Below are 10651 nucleotides of genomic sequence, written 5' to 3'. Positions count from 1 at the left end.
CATGTTTTATTTTACGTGTCATCTGTCTCGAGTAATACAGAGTGAATGATTTTTGTCCTCAAACAAAGCGTGCTTACACTAGGGTATAGTTTGGGTTGATTGCATTTACATGTATATACAAGTATATACTTTTTTCATAGATATCTTTAATTAAAAGAGCAAATGTGAATTTCGACGTTAAATAAACAAGATGCACGAATCTGCATCAAACAAAAATAAAACGGTGTTTATTAATGACATTTATTTAAAAATTAAAAAAAAGAAGACAAAAAACTATGACCACAGATGGAATCGAACCAGGGCACTAAAACGTCATGTGTGGGACATAGCGTTTTTTTTATCTTTTATTTGCTAGCGCCTTAGCCTAGTGAGCTATCCAAGACTTACACTTTTAGAAAATAATATAGACCACTATGATAGAAATCAGTTTCTTAATTTTTTGTTGTTTTTTCGCAATGTTCGACCCGGCCGGGCTGGGGTTCACCTAAGAAAATTCAATCTTAATTTATTCCTTCGAACAAAACCTATCAAAATATATAAGATTTTTTAATGGGCAGTCTGGTCCTATAGGGTATCTAGGCCAAAAACAGTGCAGAAATATACCATTTAACTGAGAAAATGCCAACTTTAAAGATGAATAATAAAATTGCAAGAGCAATATAATAGGTTCAAAATGCAAATTCCAAACATTTAGGAATATGTACGATAGAAAGTTACCCAAAAAATTAATTTTCAAAAGTGATTTTTTCCGGGAAATCCATCTTCCCTATTGATCAGTTCTTTTTTTTTTTTAATTTGCAATAAATCCTTTAGCGCTTTTTAAACTCCAGTTTCAATTTCTATGGATTTTATAGTAAAAAAAATATAACTTTTGACACATCCTTTGAAAAAATTGGGAAGGTGAATATTTTTTTTGTCTTACAATCATTATGATTGATACATAAATTAAACTCGACACACGAAATTTCATCAAAATATGAAGGGTAGACAAAATTATACCCTGCTTCATTAAAATATTTTTGTTGATAAGCTTAAGTAAAACGTTTCGTACATTTAAAATGTCATGCGTTGTAAAATTGTAGGAAAGTAATTTGTCTCCCTTCATCTGTTAATTAACCAAGTTGAAAAAAACAACATATTTATATTTCATTGTATCCAAATATATGTACATATGTAAAGGAATTTCATAAAGCAAACAAAAGTTTTTCATTGAACTAAGGGTCAAATAAAATTACAAATTACACACATCAGTTGCGATTTTTAATGGTTTAAAATTAAAGTATAAATACAAGCCTCATTGAACAGTTTTGCTGGTGGGTGTTATAGATAAGGTAGATAAACGGTTCATGAAAATTAAAAGGGATTAGGGAGAGGGACACTTGTTAACATATATCTTCCAGCAAAATACTTTTTCTACTCATCTTGTTTTTTAATCAGAACAAAAGGGTAAATATGCAATTGGCCTTAAGTGTTCGGCCAAAAGGTGTTATGTGTTCATCGACTGTAAAATAATAATCACTGCACACTGCATATTATCTAAATTAAATTCTTTTTTAGCGCGTTACCAATTAATTTAATCAATTTTATGTAAATCATATAATTTTCTGTTATACATCTTTTAAACATGGAGTTTTTCTTCACAAAAATGATATTCATATCACATGTTGATATATATTTAAGAACACAAGTTTTAGGTTATTACTTAAATGAACATACAAGGAAGTTGCTTAGATAATATAAACTTTAATAAAACTATCTGAAGGTGACCCTTCAGTATAATCATGGGTTATTTCCCGTTTCTATGCAATGAACAACATCAAGATACGTATCTTCTAATGGCTTTTCATTGATCACATCTTGGTAGGTACTGTCACGTTGAACAAGAGAGTTTTGACCGTTTCCATCTATATGTTGGCTGTGAATTGGCTCTAAATAGTTTGGAAATGATGCGTCATGGTCAGGAACTTCTATACAGTCTTTCACAAGTTCGTCATTTGCTGAAGCGGTGTCCAGAACTTCAATGTAGTTGTGTTTTTCGTGTTTGTTAGTCCTAGGTTTCAGGTATGAATTACTACTACTACCAGTCGAATCATTACTGATTAAAGAAGAGTGCAATTCATCTTTCATTTCTATATTGAGATTTTCGGCGGATCGGCGTTCTAATGTGTTATCAATTTTATGATATGGCATACTTGTATCTTTGTTTAAAGTCTTCAGTTGGTAGTATTTTCCTTGCTGCTGGGGGTCATCGGCTTTACTTATTGCTGTCATCATAGCTTCGTTTATATTGTCATATGTTTCTTCGTCTATAGCCGAATCAGTTTTCTCAGTAATCCGTTTTGATTTTGATTTTCGACGGATACATGCATACAGTTTAACACAAGCCTGTATGCTGAGTATGCAAAGGAAAAATGCTATAAGTCCACCAATCGCTATGATGAGGGTATTGTTATCAAGTAAATTCGGCGATGTGGTTACTGGTGGAACACTGGAAATGATTACTCTATCGCTTTGAAACTCTTCGCTAACATTACTAAAGATAACGTTTGTAATTTCATAATGGTTTCCTGTCGTTTGGGATTCTCTTGTAGTACTTTCTGAGAAACGTGTAGACTCCATGAGATATGATGTCGTAGCTTCAGACGATTCAAATAATTCTGTCGTATAAACTGCCGTGCTGGAAACCACACTTTCATCTTAAAGATAAAATTTTGAAAATATATGTTCGTACAAAATAAAATATTAACATCAATCACTTGAAATAAAAGATATCATACTTGCACTGCATCCATATATATGATGACAATGTTTTTTAGGGCACTCGCACGAATTGCTGCAGAGATAACCATAAAAAAGTCCATCACAAGGAGTCTCGCATTTCTGACCTGTAAACCCATCTGCACAAACTAAAAATTTTGAGAAACTTAAAAGTAGGATTAATTACAGGTTATTTTTTATATACACATTGACTATAAAGTTAGCATGAACTATTCAGAAACTGACATTGTAAAGCTCTCCTAACCTAATGTAGTTTATTTAAATAATGAACAGATATTTAAAAATGTTCACTGGTATATGAAGTTGATTGGTCATGTGATCAACTCATGTGAAGCCAGAATGGCTTCTCAGTAGATTTGATCACGTTCCAACCAACTTCGTATACCGGTGAACATTTTATCATTGCTGTTCATTACTTACATGTATATTTGCGATTGAGAAAGACAAATCGTTCAGAACTGTTAAAATTACCTAGATTTTATGTTTACAATAATCTAAGCGATAAGCGCGTGCTATGATCATTATGACATTATGAAAAAGTTTATACAGAATTGAACGTCTTCGCTATTCTATAGGTTCATATAGGAAACATATTTGCAAATTTAATGTAAATTTACCTGTGTGGCAATAAATTAATATTGTTATTAAAACAAAGATCAGTACAAGATCAATACATTTACAAAATAAACTTACTATAACAATGTGTCCCATTAAACTGATGACCATAACAACATTCTTCAAATAATCTATAAAAGGAATAAAAACAAAATGTATCAAAGATTCAACATATGGTCAAAATATATAATACAGTACTAAGAATAAATTACATACTTCGCAGTTTCAAGATTTCTCTTGCACATAGTTAGTATCTGACTGGCGTAAGATAAATTATCGATGGCTGAAAAAATGGATGACACTTTAAAACACTCATCACGCATGATAATTTCCTGTTTCAAGTTGAATGTTCTGTAAGCCAATTTTATCCCATTTGCTAAATTGTATGGTGTTTCATTTTAAAACAAAGCCTATATATGTACATGTACAATGATTTTAAAACATAGAGATTCTCGATTTTTTATAACGCATTTTGCAAAACGTTGGTTTAAAAGCATTTTCGATAATATTTCATTTATAGCTACATTAAGCTTTATTTTTAGAGTATCGAACCCGGCCAAAGTGAAAACGAATTTGATTTAATCTTTCAATAAATAAAAAAATCATATTTTCATTTTTTATTTTTTTGGGAAAAATTATAGATTTGATTGTACATAATATTCTTAGCGTCATTTTATGAATATTTATAGAAAATGTATTATAACGGAAGCAGGCAGGATGATGGCTTTGTAAAGTTTTATAAACAATGGAATACAACTGTAAAAATATAAACACATGACGTGCAGACTAACTTCCTTTTGACCATGGTATTTTGAGTATATTTAATTGGCATTGAGGTGCATTTAACTTTTATGAGTTATCTTAATAAAAAATCAGGCTCAAGTACAGAATAATTTTCTTTCCGTAGTGATTCAAATTATTATTTGCACATTATATTGGGTTCCACATTCCGTCAAAATTAAATGTACAGTACCGATCAAACCCAACCTAACAGAAAGTAAACCCCAACTAAACCCTGGGTTTACTCTGGGTTTACTTTGGGTTTACTTGAGTGGACCCAGAGTAAACCCAAAATAAACCCAGAATGGACACAGAGAGTAAACCCGGCCAGAAGTATACCCCTGAGAGCAGATGCTAACTGTGTATTCGGAATACACAAGGGGTAGGAATTACAGGCAGTAGGATAGTAAGATTAAAATACTGGTCTGCTTCACACTTCAGTTGACCTCAAAAACAATTTCAAAATGCCAAGAATAAACCAAAAGTAAACCCCGAGTGGACCCAAATTTTCAAAAAGTAAACCCATAGTAAACCCCAATGATACCCAAAAAGTAAACCCAAGGTTTAGTTGGGGTTTTCTCTGGTGATAGGTTGGGTCCGATCGGTACTGTAGTTAAAAAGATCAATTATTGTTATGATGTTTAAATTACCAAAGGACCAAAAAATGTTTTATAAATTAATACAATGGAAAATGACAAAACAATAAGATTGGAAATGAAATTCAACGGAATGACAGATCCCCCGGTTGACAGGTCGATAGGATGACAGGTTGAAAGTTCAACGGGTCGACAGATCGATGGGTTGACAATTCGACGGGTTGACAGGTCGACAGGTTGAGGAATTGACAGGCAGATGGATTGACAGGTTGATAGATAGACAGTTCGACAGGTAGACGTGTTGAAAGGTTGACAGGTAGACCGATTGACAGGTCGACGGGTCGACAAGTTGATAAGTTAATAATGATTACCAATAAATGAAAATAGAACTTGAATTGTATTCTTTTTTATATTAGGTTGTAAACTTATCGAACTGTCTACATGTCAACCCGTCTGCCTATTTATCTGTCAACCATTTGAACTGAAGTGATAGATAATATGATAGATAATATATGATGGTTTTAGGTTGACTTTATCTACATTATATATCGACTTTAAATTATTATTTCTATAAACATTGTAAATAATGTATTGAAGAAACCAATTTACTCATAATAGTTTCAGGGGAACTCATGATAAAAAAAAATCAAGTAATACCGTCAATACACATGCATATGAAAGTACTTTGTGTAAAAATACAAATAAAATTGAATTGTTTTATTGATTACTATGACATTTGTTTCAGAAACATTACTTTGACAAAACATAGAGATAAGTAACAAATCCTGTTGTACAGTGTATTTAAATTAATTTTTCTGTAAACTAAATGATATGACACTCAACTTCAAAACATGATTTATGTAGGTGTGTGTATTTGCTGGCTATAACGTATACTTTATATTGAATACGTATACAAAATCATTTTCGTTTTTTATTGTTTTGATTTTTTATGGGGTTTTTTGTATTTTAGTCCACTAAGTCATGCGAACATTTTTGTATACTACAAAAGTTTATAATTTGGAAAACATGAATGCTGTTTCCTCATGGAAAAAAGCGGCTTGTATTAAGGAGATTTCGAAAACAAATGAGGCATTTAAATGAGGTCTAATAAAGGATACAATTGTGGAGAAATTTCTAATCAACCTTTCTAAAGTCCAATTTGATAGACATTATATTATACACTTATAAACTTATATAAAGTATGGTTTTCCTCTAATAACAGTCTTCATTGACAATAAGCTTTAATATATTATCTGTTTTTATATTAACTATTTTCAATTTCCAGTGTCTTTGCCTGTGATAACTACATCTATATAAATCAGATTTGAAACGAATAGTTTGATACATTTTATCGGTGACGCAAATGGCACACTGTTGGAGTGAACTCAGTAGGTGGAGAAATAAACGTAATGGAAATGACGTCAAAAGTCAATATTTTAATATTTATTCCTTCAATTGTTAAAAGTGTAATATTAGAAATCCTAAATCATTGTTTGAATATTATAAGGTGATCATTACGGTCGAGGCGTGATGAAATCCAATGATGGCTTAAGGTTTTTTTTCTTAACGTGCGATTTATATATGTAGCTTAGTAAATTTTATCTACTACTAGTGATCTTGCAATATTGTGTACGATAAATTTAACGTAACATTATGCCTGTAAGTGTTCGGTGTAAAACTACATATATGTTTTGGCAAAAATTTGATTGGGGACAGTACTTATATTTTTGATCTTTGATATTGCAGAGATTTACGTCCAATGAGCAACATTTCAACATAACTGATCCATACGATCTGAACATGTTCAATGTGCCATTTTTGAATTACGACTTTTTGTTTCCACAACGTCAATATAAAGTTATCCTTTGTTAACATTGATACATAGACAACTGTTTAATGCAAAAGCTTAGTTAATCATTTCATTTTTCATTATATACAGGATCGGAGTGTTGGAGCCAAGCGTTGATGTTTTACAGCTGTAACGTAAAACAACCATTTCGAAGCATATTTGCAGCCTGAACTTTGTCGTTTTTCCTTAGCTATCTCCTGTTAAATTATGTTACTTAGAATTGTTTATATGTCTTGTTCCGTCAATTTCCTCATATCATTTTTTTTTTCTCTCCAGTGCATCTTTATCTGAAGATTCATCTATAACATCTAAGTATGTATTGTCACTCATCTCGTCATGAACTTTAAGGTTTTCACCTGAATAGTTGTGCTCTACATTCTTCTCATTTATAACATCCAAGTATGTATTGTCGCTAAGATCACGGGAACTTTGTCCGTTTTCATCAATATTTATATCATGCAATGCCTCTATGTTATGTGGACACAATTTTACGTCTTCAGTAGTCTTTACCAGACAATCCTCATTCAAGTTTTCTGGTTTTTCATTGGTGTCGATTACCTTAAAATTTGTGTGCTTTTCAACTGTATTATTCATAGGTTTTAAATAAGCGTTACAACTTTCATTTGAATCGTAACTGAGCAAAGACGAACCTAATTCATCGCATTTCTCGATCATACCACCGTCAATGTATTGGCGTTTTGACTTATTGTCAATGTTCTTGTATGACATAATTGAATCTCGTTTTACGTTTTCCAGTTCGTTGTATTTTCCTGTCTGTTGAGAGCTATTAGCTTTATCGTTATAATTTGTAAATGTTGCTTCCTGCACTTCGTTGATTTCTTCATATGTTTCTTCATATATGAAAGGCTGTTGTTGCTTAGTCACCCGTCCTGTTTTTCGCTTTTGACATATACGCAGTTTTATACAAGCCTGTATGCTGAGCACGCAAAGAAAAAATGCTATCAGACCACCAATAACTATAATTAAATTGTTGTTCCCCGAAAAATTATCTGATGTAGTAAATTGTGTAATAGTGGAAGTTTTGACACTTGTATCATTGGCGCTATCTACAGCGATTCCTTGTTGAAAATATTTCGTGACAGTAGATTGCATTTTTGTCAGTGGTGAGTCTGGTCTAGAGTTTATATATAAGGATTGAAAATCATCTGTATATTGAGTTGTTGCCTCAGGGAGTTTAGAAAGCTCAACCGTATTTGTTGAGATACTGAACCTTCGACTTTCATCTAAAAATATATTGTTATAAGATCTTTAGGCAATATCGTCAAAATAAAATTTGAGTTTGACATAAAACTTTTTCGATTAATTATACATGTACCTGTTTCGCATCCATATATGTGATGGCAATTCTCTTTGGTACAGTTGCATCTAAAACTGCATAACCTGCCATAAAATGTGTCATCACATGTATCTCTGCAGTTTTGTCCTGTGAAGCCATCTGCACAAACTGAAAGCATTCATCATTTTTACTTAGGTAAAAGCGTATGAAGATATTATATAATAACAAAAAACAAGACATACAAGAATGTTGAATAACATTATAAAAATACAGTTTCAAACATCTAATGTTAATACATTTTTACTTAGATCGAATCATTTAAGATACTGCCAATTATTGATTAAGTAGATATGCAATAGATAAATTAATGTTTTCTATAACTCAACCTTTATTGTTATCAAGCTTGATTTTTCTTTTCCTTCATACATTAAGGAAATATAAGATGTATAGAAGACAAAAGATAACTTGGCTATTTGTTACATTTGATCTGATATCTTGTTATCAAATTTGAGAAAAGGATATTATGCAAAAGGGTGATTTATAATGATAAATGAGACATAATGTTACCTATACAATTTGATCCATTGAATATGTGACCATAGCAACACTCACTAGAAACTCTATAAAAGAAATAAAAGATAAAACATAACAATTGAATGTCTTATTCAAATAAAACTTTTTAAATCAAATTGAAAATACCTACTTTGCATTTTCAGGATTTCGTTTGCACATTTTTTGTTTCTTGCAGAATTCAGTTTAAATTCTGATATGCAGAAAAATGAACGGCTCTTTAAAATACTTAATACGCATGTCAATGACCTGCTTCCAATGCAATGTAATGATATATTATAATGTATATATACTGTGCTACTAATAAAACGATATTTATGTACAATTTCCAGATTAGTCAAATTCTATTTATAACTAATTTATCCAAAACATGTAATGGTGGTGTTTTTAGAAATTTTATATGCTGTTCTTTCCCAGTCCTTATCAGTTAATTGAATTATCAGAACTGAAATTTGAATCCATAGGAAAACTTTATTTTCATTTAGACATTTTATTCAAACTCAAAAGTAGTTGTAATCAATGTTCAATTAATTTCATAAATCCTGCTTAGAGGAAATTGTACAAAACATAATGAATAAGGAAGGAAGATAAATACAGGAAATAAGTGAATAATTGAAAATATGGTTGAAAAACAGGAAAATGTGATAATATATATTTTTCTCGAAATCTACGTATATTCTGTTTCCGTGGAATATGATAGCTATAGATTAAAAAAGTATCATAGAAATAATAAATACTACGATAACTTTTTATGTGGGAAATAGGTTGTAAAATCGAAATAAATAACTATATATAACTAACTATGCATATCTATATTTTGTATACTTATACTTTTTTATACGAGGGTCAATCAAAAAATACGAAGACAATGTGGCTGTCTATCATATATTTTTCATGTAAGTCAAACTAAACAGATTAATCTGTGCACCAACAGTTATGTTATTGATATGCAAAGTTTTAGTCCATTTCATGAAACGGTATTTTTGTTACCCCTTTTTAAAAACAACATGTTTTGTCACCACGGCGCACGGTAATGTTCAAAACATGACGTCAAGATCAAACACGCACAGTTTATAGATATACCCCTTCTTTATATCACGCTTAGTCTCTTGTGCCTTTCTTCTTACAATTTAAAATGGCACTGAACCACTTAACATCTTATTTTCACACATTTGTTCGAGAATCATTAGTTAGTTCTTCAAAGTTTTCATTTTCTAACCGTGTATCTCTTGGTTTACGGTAAAGATAACCCTGAACGTCGTTTGACATTACTTATTTTATGACCAAATATTTACAGATATTCTACTCTCTTTCGTACTGATTATATTCAAAAAACAATATCCACCACCTCCACAAAATTTATTACAGTATAACGCAAACTTGAAAATAATTGTTGACTTATTTTTTGTACCATTGAGCATTTTCACAGCTTGTATCGGCTTTTTCCTGAGTTAAATCCATTCTGTTTGTACTTCTTGTTGCGCCGTGACGTCCGGCGACGTCGATGTTTTTAGTCAATTCTAAAGAGGACTATCTGTCTTTAGTAACTAATATCTGTTAGACAAAGCAATATATCCCGTCATTATTTGGTACATAGAATATCATGACTATACTTAATTTGAGGTTTCAATATTATTTGGTTTTAAGCCCAATTTATAGAGATATTACTTTCAACATTAAATGTTTATTGTTGTCATAACACAAATTTTGACCGTGCGCCGTGACGTCATTTTTGCAAGATTAGATTCTAAATAATTTTTAGAAATAAAGAATTTTATTAACTTTTTTCTTGCAAACTGTTTGAAACTATTGCTAAATTATGTCTACCAAATTAAGTAATGATATGACGTTAAGTAACATAGCTATGACAAAAGTCTTCGTATTTTTTGATTGACCCTCGTATGTATCTAACTGATGAAATGCAATGAGAGAAAAATGCTTTTAAAAACCTGCACTCTATAATTCTAATTTAAAAAGCAAGGAAGGGTAAATAAAACACTTTTTTGTATCATTTTTATTGGATTGTTAAGCAGTTGTTTCAAATGCATTAATACGAGAATTTTTTTAATCTCAATTTGTCCTCACAATTCCATTTATTAAATTTTGAAGCATCGTTACAACAATTGATCAGTTATAAGGTACAATGTACAATGTTCTAGGATCATT

At 31.0% G+C, this 10651-nt stretch overlaps 2 protein-coding genes across 3 annotated transcripts; both read right to left on the bottom strand.

Moving 5' to 3' along the window:
* Positions 1 to 970: 970 nt before the first annotated feature.
* LOC105334850 (uncharacterized) lies at positions 971 to 3818 on the bottom strand. 2 transcript variants are annotated; one of them, XM_034444655.2, is made up of 4 exons: positions 3610 to 3818; positions 3472 to 3524; positions 2778 to 2897; positions 971 to 2696 (listed from the first exon to the last, which is right to left on the bottom strand). In XM_034444655.2, the coding sequence occupies exons 1-4, from the start codon at positions 3714 to 3716 to the stop codon at positions 1780 to 1782; spliced, it is 1197 nt and encodes a 398-aa protein (XP_034300546.2). In that variant the 5' UTR covers positions 3717 to 3818; the 3' UTR covers positions 971 to 1779. The 2 variants fall into 2 exon arrangements, with proteins under 2 accessions (XP_034300546.2, XP_011436752.3); XM_011438450.4 differs by having other exon boundaries at positions 973 to 2696; positions 2778 to 2906; positions 3610 to 3794.
* A 1740-nt stretch (positions 3819 to 5558) lies between these two features.
* On the bottom strand, positions 5559 to 8736 carry LOC105334851 (uncharacterized). Its single transcript, XM_011438453.4, has 4 exons — positions 8619 to 8736; positions 8483 to 8535; positions 7955 to 8083; positions 5559 to 7862 (listed from the first exon to the last, which is right to left on the bottom strand). The coding sequence occupies exons 1-4, from the start codon at positions 8645 to 8647 to the stop codon at positions 6874 to 6876; spliced, it is 1200 nt and encodes a 399-aa protein (XP_011436755.3). The 5' UTR covers positions 8648 to 8736; the 3' UTR covers positions 5559 to 6873.
* Between the last annotated feature and the right edge of the window lie 1915 nt (positions 8737 to 10651).

This window comes from Magallana gigas, chromosome 2, assembly GCF_963853765.1.
Source record: "Magallana gigas chromosome 2, xbMagGiga1.1, whole genome shotgun sequence".
Taxonomy (NCBI): domain Eukaryota; kingdom Metazoa; phylum Mollusca; class Bivalvia; order Ostreida; family Ostreidae; genus Magallana; species Magallana gigas.
The sequence above is the reverse complement of the archived record's forward strand: the minus strand, read 5'-3'. Positions and strand labels throughout refer to the sequence as shown.

Excerpts from the sequence above, each read along its gene's own strand:
- LOC105334850 (XM_011438450.4), bottom strand. The coding sequence starts at position 3,716 with ATGCGTGATGAGTGTTTTAAAGTGTCATCCATTTTTTCAGCCATCGAT. Across the intron at positions 3,525-3,609 it reads AGAAATCTTGAAACTGCGAA|ATTATTTGAAGAATGTTGTT; the intron begins GTATGTAATTTA and ends TTCCTTTTATAG. Across the intron at positions 2,907-3,471 it reads TAATGGGACACATTGTTATA|TTTGTGCAGATGGGTTTACA; the intron begins GTAAGTTTATTT and ends CAAAATTTTTAG.
- LOC105334851 (XM_011438453.4), bottom strand. The coding sequence starts at position 8,647 with ATGTGCAAACGAAATCCTGAAAATGCAAA. Across the intron at positions 8,536-8,618 it reads CGAAATCCTGAAAATGCAAA|AGTTTCTAGTGAGTGTTGCT; the intron begins GTAGGTATTTTC and ends TTTCTTTTATAG. Across the intron at positions 8,084-8,482 it reads CAATGGATCAAATTGTATAG|TTTGTGCAGATGGCTTCACA; the intron begins GTAACATTATGT and ends GAATGCTTTCAG.